General features: G+C 42.6%; 1 protein-coding gene across 1 annotated transcript; it reads left to right on the top strand.

Annotated features, from left to right (window-relative positions):
• The first annotated feature begins 8899 nt into the window (after nt 1-8899).
• LOC139055383 (acanthoscurrin-1-like) lies at nt 8900-10957 on the top strand. The gene is made up of 2 exons (XM_070532826.1): nt 8900-8934; nt 10325-10957. The coding sequence occupies exons 1-2, from the start codon at nt 8923-8925 to the stop codon at nt 10793-10795; spliced, it is 483 nt and encodes a 160-aa protein (XP_070388927.1). The 5' UTR covers nt 8900-8922; the 3' UTR covers nt 10796-10957.
• The last annotated feature ends 3834 nt before the right edge of the window (nt 10958-14791 follow it).

Below are 14791 nucleotides of genomic sequence, written 5' to 3'. Positions count from 1 at the left end.
ATAGAGGCATAGACCTGTACGATCTTCAATTTGTACCTCTTATTAGGTTTCACAACAAGACCTGGCACCCTCTCGATAACTTTATATAATTCCTGTATGTTACCAGCTATATTCTTATTAATCAGGAATCCGACTCCTCGTTCTCGTCTCTCCACTAAGCCACGGTAGCACAGGACGTGCCCGCTTTTTCGCACTGTATGTCAGTTTTCGTCCTCCTTTTGCGCTCCTAACTTCGCGGAGCCCTATTATATCCCACGTACTGCCCTCTAATTTCTTTAATAGCACTGCTAGACTCACCTCACTAGATAACGTTCTAGCGTTAAACGTTGCTAGGTTCAGTTTCCAATGGCGGCCTGTCTGGATCCAGGGATTCTTAGCACCCTCTGCTGCGTCAATGGTATGACCACCGCCTTGGTCAGTTGCTTCGCAGCTGCTGGGGACCGTGGGGCCAGGGTTTGATTTTTGTATTCATATGGGAAGTCGTGACCAAGTACTGCGCAAGGGTGGCCAATCCTGCTCTGGTGAGGGAGGGTGTTACCGGTTCTGGTCACCGGAATCAGGCCGCACTCCAGGCCTGTTTATGCAATTTTATCAATACGCGTTTTTTTATCCGGTGGAAAATTGCGTGGCACCGGAATTTGAACCACGGTCCTCTTGCACGTGAGGCGCATGTTCTACCTCTATCTACGCCACCACTGCATTCTGTTCATGACATGATGGTGCAAATACTTTTATGAATGTACAGGCTCTAACGCAGTGCTGCTAAGTACGTCGAAGAGCTCTTTTGAATGGGAGTTGCTCAGATAATGTTGCTGCTACGTCTGGTGCGCCGTAGGGCTCCTTGTTGTGATCGATTCTCCTGCTTTTATTTTTTTTACTTCTGATGTTCTTCAAGCCAAGATAAAAAATTTCGCTGAAGATTAGGGCCTATGTGCAAGGGTGTCGAATGAGACATTGTTTTCCATTGGCGGCCTACCTTAAGTGCATGGAAAAATAGTGTGTCACTAGTAGCATGTCTCCGAAAATAAATAAACGTGTACACATTACCCTTACTAGCTTTCGAAAATCAGACATAAGTATTTGTTAAGCAGCTGACAATACAAAACAATAATCTATCAGTCAAACATTCAGGTGTTATTCTTTGCGTAATAATACGCTGAAGAAAATCCAATTGCTCACGGCAAAGTTTGTCCTGGGGACATACAACCAGTTTATAAGCTTAAGAGGAAGTAAAAAATAATAGTGCCCTGCTACTTGTGAAGAAGGATGACAAGCGAAGCTGTATTGCGATTACTACACTGACAACTATACAGATATACACCGATTTGCTATAGAATTGCTATATTGGTTGAATAAAGACACATACAGGTCACTTCGTGGTTTTGCCGTCTTTATTGTGTCTCATTTGTTACTACAGTCATCATAGCTTTGTAGTCGCTGTTGTGCACGACGATCGGTTGTACTGTTGTGCTAGACAAGTTCTTGCCCAAGGATAAATCTATACACGAGAACTTCACTTTTGGTGAAGAACAAACGCGCTAACATAAGTGTGACTGCCATGACTGCCATGACTTGCCTATTTTACTAAGGAATTTCAAGATTTGGCGAATTCGCCTCACGGGCACAGTGTCCTAATGTGCAAAAGATAACGAAAAAGCCCAATGGAAATTTCGAACTAATTTTCTTTCTGCCGGAAGCCTCAATATAAGCGTCATATAGCACAAGCGCAATGGGGTAGTACACACCCAATGAAATAAAGATAATTGTAGCCATCGCCATGGCAGACCCCACATTTACCCATGTCTTCACGAACTCGCGTGCCGCAATTTGGGCCTACGAAAGCAACAACGTATGTAAAGTAGCGAATATACTCCTAGCGAGCTCAAAAGAGAACAAACGATGCCTCTCCTGGTTCCCCCCTGGCATGGGGAAATACAGTCACCCGCGAAAAGCAAACCCCAATGAGACGGCCCACGACCGTGTGCAATAACATTCCCGCCGCGACGATCCCGCGGCCTCCGAGGGGCTAGACATTCAGTTTAATGACCCGCTACTAACTAATCAAGAAATTACCTCAGACTATCGAAAAGGAAGAATGAAATACCCGCTCCCGCACGCCAAACTCGAACGCTCAGGCGGCTCCATTTCGAATGCTACAAACGGACTCGTATCCGACACGAGGCCTACTGAGCCACTACAACTCGGACATAATGGATATTGCCCAGACTGCCCAGAATTATATTGCTTACTGTCGCACATGGTATGGCAAAGTACCTCCTTACCAAAGGGCCCTCTCTACAGTGAGTCCGAACGGGAAAGAAGCCCTCAAAAGCCCGGACCGCAAACTTCCACTCAAGGCCGTCCAGACGGCCCAAGAACTGGCGGAGCGTCAACATGTTCCCGTCCCGACTTGGGCGTCGCCTACGGTTTCGGCCCGAGGCGCTCCCCGCGTGGGATCTCCAACGACTTAGAACTCCTCAGGACCTCAATAGAGTTCTTCACTGACTGACTGACTTTGAAATGTCAGCTTGCGGAATAATTAAAATGTACTTGATCGAACTAGCCCGGCAGCAAACTTTATTGAAAAAGAAATGCCATATATATACTTTACTTGTTATTAAATTATAGTAGAATTTAATGTTATCTGCTTTTTATCATGTTAGGAAGCGTGCGCTCAACATGCAAGGGAATACTGTACATTAATTGAGATGCAGTAAATTTCATTACGAAGCTAAAATATTTGGGAAGATAATAAATTAAAATCAAAAATTAGTTTTTAGGTTGCAGCAGAATTTATTGATGAGAAGCTGCATAAGACATTATACTCAAATTGCCGATATTCTACATGGCAAACAGTGCTAAGTGTAGTACATTATTTCATACTATATAAAGTATTTTGCCGCTGGAACTTGAATTACTATACTATGTGCATGGGTTCTCCTGCAGCTATTGCATTGTAAAACACGTATGTAATAGCAGTACATATGACATTTGCCATGATGTATAGGCTGTTATGGCTTGAAGCCGTACTGATGCTGCGCCCATGCAACGTCAAGGTCTTGTTCGGGTACCAGCAACTATGTGTAGGCATTGGCTTTACGGTTCGCGCTTCCTTCGCCATCTCGAAAACTGTACATTTCAATATCAGCACAAAACGTGCTGTCATGAGCCTTTATATGTATACTGAAAGGAACTAAGATGTGCGCTCTTAATAAGGTTAAAAAATCGTGCAATAATCAATAAACACAACAGAATCATGCGTCAGATGTCAGCAAAATATGCAGACTGTATGCACCTGAGTCATGCGAGCACTTGGTAGTCATGAGACATGGGGTCTAATAATTTTCTGCCATGCGGCAGAGCAGCTCCCACAGCTGGCTGCTTGTGTCCCATGTTTTCAACTGTTCCTCAGTGCTCCACGGCCCTAGCAAACACGCAAGCTCTAACTTTATTTGCTTACGAAATGATACATCTTTCACAGGTAAAACGGTCCAGCCCTTTGTTCCTCGCGGGAATTTGAAGCTGCTAGCTTTGAACACTTCTCCTTCAGTGCTGGTATCGAAATCCAATGCAGCATTGTATGTTCTGAAAGCAATTAGGACTTGTATAATTCAGAAAAGCTGTAGGCTTAAACCATGACATTGCTTTGTTTGTAGGCGTTCGTATGAATTGCTGAATGTTTTCCGAGCAAAGTGAACAATGCCACCGTGAAATGCTTCTAGCATATGCATTAGAGCTTTTATAGACAGTCTTGGAATATCGTTCAAGAGATACCAAGAAAGGAAAATCGACTTCAGATGGCGATGTGCATTTGTGCCTTTAGCTAAACGTCGTGTTACAAACAACCCATTAAATTTGAGATATAAAGGTAATCTTTCAATAAGCCACAGTCGTTCCTCAACGTTCCCGTGTGCACATTGTGTGTTTAGTGGGGATGGGTGGCTGTGAAGGTGAGAAATGTGCCGAGTGATTCACATTCACATTGCCAAAATCATCTCTACATCACCATTACTTGTTTCGACACGCCGGAAAATTTGCCATATTATATTTTGGACCCATTGTCCAATACCTCTAGAGCATTTCATGTTTGCAGCAGCCTTGAGGTTTTTTTTTTTCATTCGTGACGTGGTCTAAATACTTGTTGGTAAGCGAGAGTTACCAGTTCAGCAAAAAAAGCAATGCAATCCTTTTAGTCTATTGTTATCGAGCTTGCATATCTTTAGAGCATGTTTTATTTAACATTATTTATTTTAAGCTTCGTCCAAAACTAAGTATTTTGGATACAAGAGTACATTTATTAGTACCAGACTGAAGCATTACACGTCGGACTTCTGGATTATTTTTGGAATCGAACCGGATGAAGTGCTCTGACGTGGCTCAGTGTCTTAAATCACAATGGTTAAACTATTTGCACCCAAATACTAAAATATAGGAGCAGGCAGCTACAAAAAATTGAGGTAAGTTATCACTTTCTGAAATGACATGCCGCATATCAAACAGACGAACAGTGATGGGGAATACTTTGACTAATGTCATCAATTTACGTTGTGTATGTGGTCACACTGTTAATCGATAAGTGCTGCTCAATTACTTTTTCAAACATCCGTTTAGCATTTCAGGCTTCATATGGTCACTAGGCTTCACTTCTGTTGCCTAAATTAAAAACGCAAGTGTCACAAAATAAACACATCAGCGTGCGCAGTAACCTTGCTTAAGCTTGGTTGTCAACTGTCTCGTGGACGAAGTCTGGGCGAGGGGGGGGGGGGTGAGGGGTTATAGAAGGGCGGCTAGTGACGACAGACATTAGTGCCAGGAGCCACCAGTGCCCACATGAAACAATGTTTCTTCATTCCTACCGTGTCGCGATTTACAACAGGAAAGGTGCAGTATAGTTTCCTGGCTGACGTAGCGACCAATTCGGATAGAGGCACTGTGTACGGTTAGGGCGTACAACTAGAACCACAACAAAAACGAAACCACCTTATGTTTATGACAATGCAACAGGTCACAAAAATCACGGACGTGCAAGCGACCTGTCGGGCATTCTAAAAATAATTCTGGTTCATTTATCGTTATTCAGCAAAAAAAAAAATTAAGACAGGCCATTTCACCGTCCTGACAGCGTCAAGCTGGGACACTGGACATTTTGTGAAAAGAGAACCATGTCCCACTAAATTCGAGACGCTTGGCAGCCCCATCTTCAGCTGATGCAAAATAGCTTTTTAGGCTAGTTGCTCAATTGGTAGTTTCATACGACAACGGTTTATGTTAGTGCCATTTATGTCTATGCATACTCAAGTCAATTAAGTAAAAGGTAAATATTGTTTAATTGGCGAACTAGCGTTCACAGAGAGAGAAGTGATGTGCACTACATATAAACTACACGTATGTATACAAGGCGTATGAATAGGTTAATAATAGTGAGCACCCGAACCTATAGTATGAATACTTTATTTGCTGTCCATCACTATACATGTGTTCCTGATAGCATCTCCGCCTAGCAAGCTTGTAGAATTGGCTGTTTGCGTTTATAAGAAATTTTAGCCTCCTCTGGTTATCTAAAGACTGAAAGCAAAATGGCGAGAAAAGCAGGCTTGTTTATAACTTTGCATGTTTTAAACAGAATATTCGGATCAGCGAGATTGCAGTGAAACAAAATTATACCTGCGTAAAGGCTTGTGTTGCTGTCGCCATTTTGTGTTAACACATTGACAAATTACAGTAAGGGATTCCAACAGGATACGTAAAATAGCACTGCCTCAATACAGGGGCCGACTGCCAATGGTACTGGTGGTATGAAACTATGAAAATAAAAGTTAATAATGAACCTAACCCTAAATTAGAAATATAAAACAAAATATTCTAATCCTGGAGAAGTTTCACATGAATGATCTTGCTTGTGATTATTTCTAGAAGAGATAAGGTGCTAGAAACAGCAGAATAGCCGGACCAGTCAGCACGCCCATCTCCTGAAAAATGCAGCTAGCGTCCTTGAAGTTCTTGAATCAATGTTTCCTGCTCCTTTTCACATACGTATAATATGTGAGGTCATTTCATGCTGGCTACGATAGTGATAGATGCAGTACGCAGTACAATAAGACGTGAGCTAAGGTGAAGCAGACTGAGCGTGTAAAAAGTGCGTAAACTGTTCAACAATATAAGCTTTGTGAATTAGGTTACAGTAAACTCAATTCTAGATAAATTGAACCACTACGACAGCAAAAACAAAAAACAAAAACAGCATGCAGTATAAATGCGGCCCAGGCATAGATGCAACGAGCATACCGATTGTAAATTATAGCAATGTGGCCTGTCAAGCAAAATAAGATGTGTGAATAAGGTTATAGAATTCAGAACGAACAAACAGTGCCACTGCTAAAGACTCGCAAGCAATGCAAAAAAAAGGAAAAATAGGTACGTAAAAGGCATATCACTAACATCCTTTATGGCAGTAGCTAGGTAATAGGTCTTGTATTCGAAGTACCGTGATGCACTTAGGCAAGCAATGTTCACTGTATTGAAGCTCATCGTAGTTTTGACGGGCTACTTTCTGTGAAAAGTATAGTCCAAGCCATCAAACTGTTTCCTTCCGCCTCTCCATTTACCACTAGTTGGCTTACGCATATAGTTGTCTGCTCTGCAGCACAGGTGAAAGTTTCTCGAACCATAGAGCTAGTGCAGGATAGCGACACATCAGTTCGCCTGGCAAATGAGTCCAAGCGTTTTTGAAGCAGCTGCGTCAAAGACTGTTTATAGACGATGCATTTCAGTTCACATTTATGGTCACTGCTTTGTCCATACACTCCATCGGTTGGGTGGCTTCTGTTGAAAACAAGACAAAAGGTGAAGTCTCATCCAAAGACAGTAATCACACAACCAAAAACATGTGCACCATATTGTCGCCAGAGGAAAGGCTAGAGAAGTCTGCTGGTAGCTAACGGCATCTTTACTCAAGTGGCCACAATAACCAACCTCATTCACTTCGACTTCTATATACAACCAGACCAAAAATGGGCGCCATCACAGATGATGATGATAATGATTATGATGATCGTGAGTAACATGTAAAACACGCGTGGAAATAAACATAAGATTTCAAAGCTTGGGTTAGACGGGTGCAATTTTTCATCATGTAGGCCATGAAGTTGCCTACAAGGAATGACATGGTCAATGACGGAAAAAGGAGGCACCTAGTTTACATACCAGGAGCTCAAGCAACGCTTATTGATAACAAAACAGATACTAGGTTGTAAAGAAACTTTGATAGTTCTGCAGATTTTGAATGTGCCATTTCATAAAGCTTTTGTCACTGAGTTTCTCAACTAGCTAATCTATTTTGCTATATAAGAAAAAAAGAAAACTCACTCACATAAATGCTCAGACAGCGCACGTCCTACTGTAACTTCGTAAATATACTGCAACAGTAAGATGTGTACTTAAAAGGCGCACCATTCACCATCTTGGAAAATTTCATTTCGTCAGTGTGAATATTTCAAGTATCAAGAAGGTCATCAAAGACGAGTTGTGCACGTTCAGGAACTGTCGAAAAAACTCGTGGTGCAGATTCTGCTTGTGTCCCAGTACTAGAAACTATAGCACATGTTTGTGTACCTGGTAGACAAAAAATAACCAACGCACATAACACAATTTATAGGAACGATGCCCAAAATTAACTTTAAAAAGCTAATGCTACGGGAGAGCAACACCACAAAAAAAAGCATTCACGTGCGATTTAATACTGATGGACAGTTCTTCCACGTGACTTTCTTGTACTCCACGTGCGTGCATTAGCTTCTGCTCAGTGTGTACAATAGTACTGCAGTTAACCAGAACATATTGTGATGTATTATTGAGCTTAGCTTCCGGTGTCGTCTATGTCTGACTGGCCCAAGTGCCAGCTGAGAGTGATTGAATAATTACGCTGATTGATGAACACGCTCCTGCCATGAATTCACCTACGCCCTGCAAACGGAAAAAAGGTAGAGTTACAAAAGAGCTGGCGTGTTAAATATTGCGGCAGCAACAATATTACTGCCGCGATGCAAAGCTAAAAAAACGAGGATCCAGGGGTCGGAAAGTCAGTTGCCACATCTCTATATTAAATTATATAACGTTTATTTTTGATGAAGTTAAATCACGCGGCAGCTCTTTACAATGCATAACTACACTGAAGCAAAAAGAATGGGCTAGCACTAGCGATTATATAAATTATTGGTCTGCAGGTAAAAACGTTTTAGATTGCATGGCTGATACCACGAAAGCAATGCAACCTGGACATGTGAAATTGGTGTCGCAAATTAACCCAAGCACGGTAACATGCAAGTGAGAAGAATGTGGAGGCCTCAAATTCATACCAACAATGCGCGAGTGCGTAGTATGCGACACTGTCAGCTAGCGTTATTTCCTGCCTTATCAACGAGACCCGGGGCATGTCCTCTCTACACTTGAGTGTAGCGCGCACGAAACCGGTAGTACAAGCACCGCAGCAAGCTGCACGTGACCGATGGCGTGCGACAGGTGTTGGTTCCCCGTGGCAGTCAGGACTAAGAGAGGGCTGCATCCATTTACAACGTGAGCTGTTCCCATCCCAAAGACTGCTAAAAATAAACAAACGATGCCTGATTTCTCTCTTTCTTAGGTCCGGGTAGAGGATGCACATTGTTTCCGTCTCTTCAACCAGACCCCTGAAGACCTTGCGTGGATGAGATCGATACTTCGATACAAAGATTTTCCTGCGTTCGTTTTCTTTTCTGCTTTTCCCGCCGTACGTGAGGGGGCTGCGGCACTACCGTCAAGCGTAATATCCATGGTGCGGTACTATAAACCTTTTCCTCGTGCACTGAGAGTATATAAATGGTCCGTAACAGGGCTCTAACACATTCACATTCGTCTAGCGCACCGAAGGAGCAGCATACTGAAGCCATGAACGCCCTGGTGAGAACCTAATAAGAAGAGTGATAGAAATGGCGCAGAATTCATTTCCGTGCTACTGGCTGCGAAATGTCCCATGTCAGTCAACGCAGCGGTTAGGGCTACCCAACACTACTTTGGCATTGAGTAATATTTGTAAACTAGTGTGTACGTAATAGTCGCGTGTGTAAGCAAATATAAGTGAGCAACACTTATAAGGCGAGGTTAAGCAACCGAAATGTACAGTTAACTTTATATTTATTGCGCAATTCACACTATACATGGAATTCGCTGCGGCGTTGAAGAACAACTGTAGGCTTATTTGCGATGTGGTCATAAGGCACTTGTAAGCGCGGTCACGAAATTGTACTCACTTCCTCTGACCACATTATTATAGCCTATGCAGCATCCGTTGATATTTACAACCTAAAAGCACAAGCCTGTGGTCATCTATGAACATCATTTGGCTGAGACATGGTGTGTTTGTTGTAGTCCATTCCTTCAATTAGCGCACCCTTGCAGCTTGGGTAGACTGTGAAAGCAGCCGTGCAAGCGAAAGCGCAAGGATTCCATGGTTCATTTTGAAGTGACAGTCGATGGAAAAACAAAAAAATTGTATTACGGTAATCTGGAAATTAACAGTTTGCTACTTTCTGCACACCGTAACGAGTACTGTTGTGACGCAGTAAGAGCAGAATTCTTAAAGCTCCAACTGGTATTGTGGGCATCAAAACCGGCTTCATTCACATTGATTGTTGCCGACGTTGACATGAAATTGTTGGTGATAATTTATACGGCTATCTATAGATTAAGTTGTCTACGCAATTAGCAAGAAGTGGTGAACACATATAATCGATGCAAATATTTTTCTGTAACGTTTTTTGATAAGGAGAAAAACATTTGCATTAGCTCAGAACATATTGTTCTTCTATAAATGGTGAATATATAATTACTAAGCATTTGAGGTGCTTCGCAGTAAGGGAGCGTTAAAATACTTTTTGCCCTTGTAGAATGTACATTTCCGGAAAATTTAATCATAAACGACACGTCCACACTGCGAGAAATGCCCGACTTCTGCTCACTGTCTACACAATATTAAGGCTTAGCAGCGTAAAAGTAGAATGATACATCTCGAAATCTGAATCGCATGGGCAGTTGGTTATCTTTCTTAAAAGACAACGTGATTGTATCCACTACTAGGTTAATGCCGTATTATCAATATTACATTACTATTGTGCATAAAAGTGAAGAGACTAGGAATATCACTCGAGCAGTACCTTACGGCATCACATTAAACATATAGAAGGAGTGTTCATCATTGGGAGTCATATAATAATCTTGGTAATTCGGAGCATTGTCTAGACATAAGAACGTGTCCTTTTAGGGAATGAATAATTTCACTAAACCTACGCAGAGCACTGTCGTCGTCCTATCAGCCATCGTAGCCTGTGCCTATGCCGGGGGACTCCTAGGTGGCTACGGCCTCGGTGGTCTCGGATACGGAGGATATGGACTTGGTTATGGCGGCTATGGCCTTGGATACGGCGGAGGCTTCGGCGGAGGCTTCGGCGGAGGCTACGGCGGAGGCTACGGCGGGGGCTATGGCGGAGGCTACGGTGGAGGCTACGGCGTTGGCGGCGTAGGCATCGGCAGCAGTGTTGCTCTTCTTAGTGGAGGTCCTCCCTTCGCCAAAGCCGTGGCCGGACCAGCCTTTGTGATAAGGACGGTTCATCACGTGAACAAAGTGAACGGTGGAGGAGCCGTTCTCGCTCACTCTGGCCTTGGTGGCGGTTATGGAGGCGGCTATGGATATGGCCGTGGTTACGGGTACGGAGGTGGCTACGGCTATGGTGGAGGCTACGGTGGCTATGGTTACAAGGTCTGATGAAGTTGAGGAGGTGTGCAAGCAATTTTTAGTCCTTGTGTAAATGGAGATTGTGATTGCTGCTTGCGTTGAACTCAACACAGCAACTACAGGACTGTCTGTAGTGGCCTCATAACTGCAACGAGTAATGCACTGAAGTGCGTCATTGTTTAGTGACATGCCTCTTCATCGAGCACATCGATTCATTGAATACATTGTGCATTTTATTGTCCCGAAACCAAAAATAAAAAATATGAAATTGAGACCGCGTGTGGCATCACCCTTCCTGAGTCATTACTACCTTACTTATTATAAATGTGTGATGTAAGCGATCCCACAAATATCAAATAAATAAATGTATTATATATTTACATAACGGTGACCTTCCACCCCTGAGGCAGAATTTCACTTAGCAGCAATGTAGCATCTTTCAAATTGCGTGGGATGGAACCACACAGTGTTGAAATGTCACATTATATTTGAAATAAGGGAAACAGTTGAAACTCTTCATCTTCTATAATCTGTGGATATTGATTTTTCAGAATTAGGCAGCACAAAAAAAAATACTGATTTCTAATTCTACGTCTTCTTCACCATTGGCCCTCTGATAGTGCTAAAACATTTTTGGGTTGTGCTCTTTTCGCCTCCCTGTCGGGAAACATCCCAATCCCGCGCAACTCATCACGTTAAAGTGACGTGTATGCATTGAAGGCGCTATAATATGCCCAACAAAAATGTACTTATTTACGGAACAGCCGAATACTTCCCCGTTCCTCAATTAAATTAAAATCCCTGCTCCACCTATCGCTCTGATAACGCGTAGTCGGTGTTGCCGAGGAGATTGCATTCCTTTTCAATCAATTAATCAATCAATCAATCAATCAATCAATCAATCAATTATTTAATCAATCAATTTTAATAATAATAGTTATTGTTACAATTACATAGGTATTGTGATACAGAAGGAGGTCCCAGAGTAAAATTGTCTCAGGGACCTCCTGTTATGATATGTATTACAACGTAGAGCGTACGATTAGCAGCGAAGAATAGCGGGAAAATACAAATCAACCTATCAGAATTCGTGATCAAAGATCGGGTAATTGAAGATTACAAAGAAATGAGTGTGTATAAACATATATTGAAATACACATGAAAGTATGAACAATACAGAATCTGAATAGGAGTATAATTATGTAACATAAACAAAGCGAAATTCAACAACGCTACAAAATAATTTATAAACGGCTTAGAATGAAATAAAATGCGTGGCAGATAAGGCTATCGAACCCTATCTACCTATCTCCCTATCAAGCCCTATCTATATACTCTGTAGGGGTGTGATGGTGTGCCAGTTGACACTTATCGATACTTTAATTTTACCAGCAAGGCTGGCGAAATGTTAAAAAGACTGCGCATCTAGGGCCCAGAGTCTACTCTTTGACGTGTGAGTAAGTCAAATTATACATGCGACTAGGCCGTTACCACGTGCATAATTTAAAACCACAAATAATAATGTTCCTAACAATCTATAATAAATGACCACATACTTCGTCAAGGTCATTTGAACTCAATTGGACAGCCTACCCATATAGCAAGGACATTGTTGCGGCTGCCTGATACTCATAACGCGAGCAGCCCAGGATGATCAGCCGTTCTTGTTCTCGGTTCGGCGACAGAAAACTTTCCACTCATAATCAACACACTCATTAGTCGCAACCCTCGTTTATTAACGATTCCTTAAAAGAAAGAATTCCGGCGGCCTATTAGTTATGTATGTATTTATTATTTAGCTATTCTACCATACTATACAATGTTATAGCTTCACAGCACTTGTACGTGACTTAGCATGAATAAGCATCTTAAAATATAATTTGGTCAAATTACAGCACAAGAAAATTAATAAAGCATTAAGAAAAGTTCGAGACAGAATCTTCATTTTAAGATATTCCAGACATTATGTCTTACAGTCTCTTCTTTTAGATATAGCTTTAGTAAGCCACTTTTCTTTGGGTATATTGTCAAAAGATATTTTGTTGCGCGCTGATCGCCACTTTTATATTGACACGTGTACTTATATTTATCGGGCGACCACGTTTCGCCGCCTAACAAATCTTATCGCGCAGCACGGCACGCGCTTGCATGTATCCGAAGTTTCTGGAAAGTTATCGATGCTTCTATCCGCAGTCTGCTGTCGCCGAACCTTGTGTTATCTGATTTATTCGCCTGACGCGAATGATGTAGAACTATATGGAAAGCACGCGGGTCCTAACGATTAGTCTGGAACATTCGACGACTCTGTGTAAAGCCGACGCGTTTGAGCCGCTGATCACATTTACGACGATGGCCGACCATGTCCACCCCACTGGTTGTGCTTTAAGTGTAGCCTGTTTTGTGGGCACAGGTTCGCCCTATAAAAGCTAGTTTTGCCTTTCACAGTATTGCTACTGTGTTCTTTGACGTCACGACCACGTGACAATATATAATCTCATTTCACAATTATACGTAGTATAGGTAGCGCAATATCCTTGAAATCTTAGTATATAAAAATTTTAACAACTAATGGCTTTTTAGCAGCTAAGAAAAGTCAAAGCGGAAAAACGCGAATACAATGAATAGCAATGTTTAGTGGACTATGAATAAATAGTTGCGCGATAAAATTATTAAAATTTCCTACCTCACAATGCTCCCCTCAATATCCTTGGTGGCTTCCTTGTGAAAACGCTGTGTCAATTAGTTTCTTTACTCTCTACTAATATTCCGCGTATAGTAGAGATCCGAAAGTTGTATTACTTATGTGAAAGGTTTTCCGTGACAATTGTTGTGGTGTCAGTCTGCACCGTTGGCATCAAAAAGATTACTGGGAACTGAAATATATTCGCGTGCGCTGACGGGCTTGATTTTCTAAGAAATGGCGCCTCCACGCGAACAAGAAAAGGGCAGAACTACGCGAAGGCCTTCACTAGGGGAGGGGGGGGGGGGGCAAGATATGAAATTGTTAGCAGCCTGTCATTGACAACCATTTATTGCGGAATCAGTTTGGTGAAGTGTTTATGTTCAGGTGGGCGGTACGCCTAGAGCCACAGCAGCTAGTTTGCCGGAATTCTGCAAATAGTTGTAAGTAGGCAATAGCGGGTCAATTTAGTAAATCCGCTTATAGAAGATATTTTTTGCGTCTTTAAATGGGGGAGATAATTATTTTCAGCTAAGTATTACCTCTACCGCAAAAACAATTCTCTAGAATCGCGCATATACTACTGTGGGCATAACAGAATATCAATTTCCTCCATGTAGTTGAAAAAAAAATTATAGTGGTCTCAAGTGCTGTTTTGTTCTTTGCCCTCTGTACTCTAGTGTAGGTTCCTTCAGCAAGCGACTATGGCCTAAATACATATGTTTTGATTTGCACCTCCTGCGTTCCACAATGTCGTGCAGATATGAGTCTTCCACTGCCTACCACGGATCTGCTAGTTTTGGCAGGCATGTGACGTCCGTCACGGAGGCGGCAAGTTGCGCGAGATTTGCCAGATATAAATCCGCTGGAGCAGCAAGCACCATGCAGGCGGTGGCAGGAAGACGCTCCAAGTAGAGTTCTGGGAGGTCATGACCAAAATAGGCAGGCTTATGCCCGAGGAGCTGCTGAAGACGGCGCAAACGCTGTGAAGGCTTGTGGTCGCCTGGTTCTTCAGCTGAGAGTATCTGCTGGAATCGTTGCCTTTCTGACGAGGAAGTACGCTTGAGGAACTCAGCGGACAAAATGTCTAGGGGTTTATCTCAGGCGGAGCATGAATGAGGGCTCAGATTTCTCCAGCAATCTCTGATGGAAACGCAGACACAAGGGGGTGAAATTTGCAAGTCTGTGATCGTACCAGGGCCTTCGCGAAATGGCTCTTGACTTGCACTACGCAGAGGGAGGGATGCGCTGGCCAAAATTTCGGACGGCGGAGCGAAATAGCGAAGACTGCTTGGGATGTTGCGGGGTTGGAGGAGGCTTGGCTCGAGTCCCTGGTGGATTCTATT

Source organism: Dermacentor albipictus, chromosome 2, assembly GCF_038994185.2.
Source record: "Dermacentor albipictus isolate Rhodes 1998 colony chromosome 2, USDA_Dalb.pri_finalv2, whole genome shotgun sequence".
NCBI classification, from domain to species: Eukaryota; Metazoa; Arthropoda; class Arachnida; order Ixodida; family Ixodidae; genus Dermacentor; species Dermacentor albipictus.
Note: the sequence above shows the minus strand (reverse complement) of the source record. Positions and strands in the feature narration are given on the sequence as shown.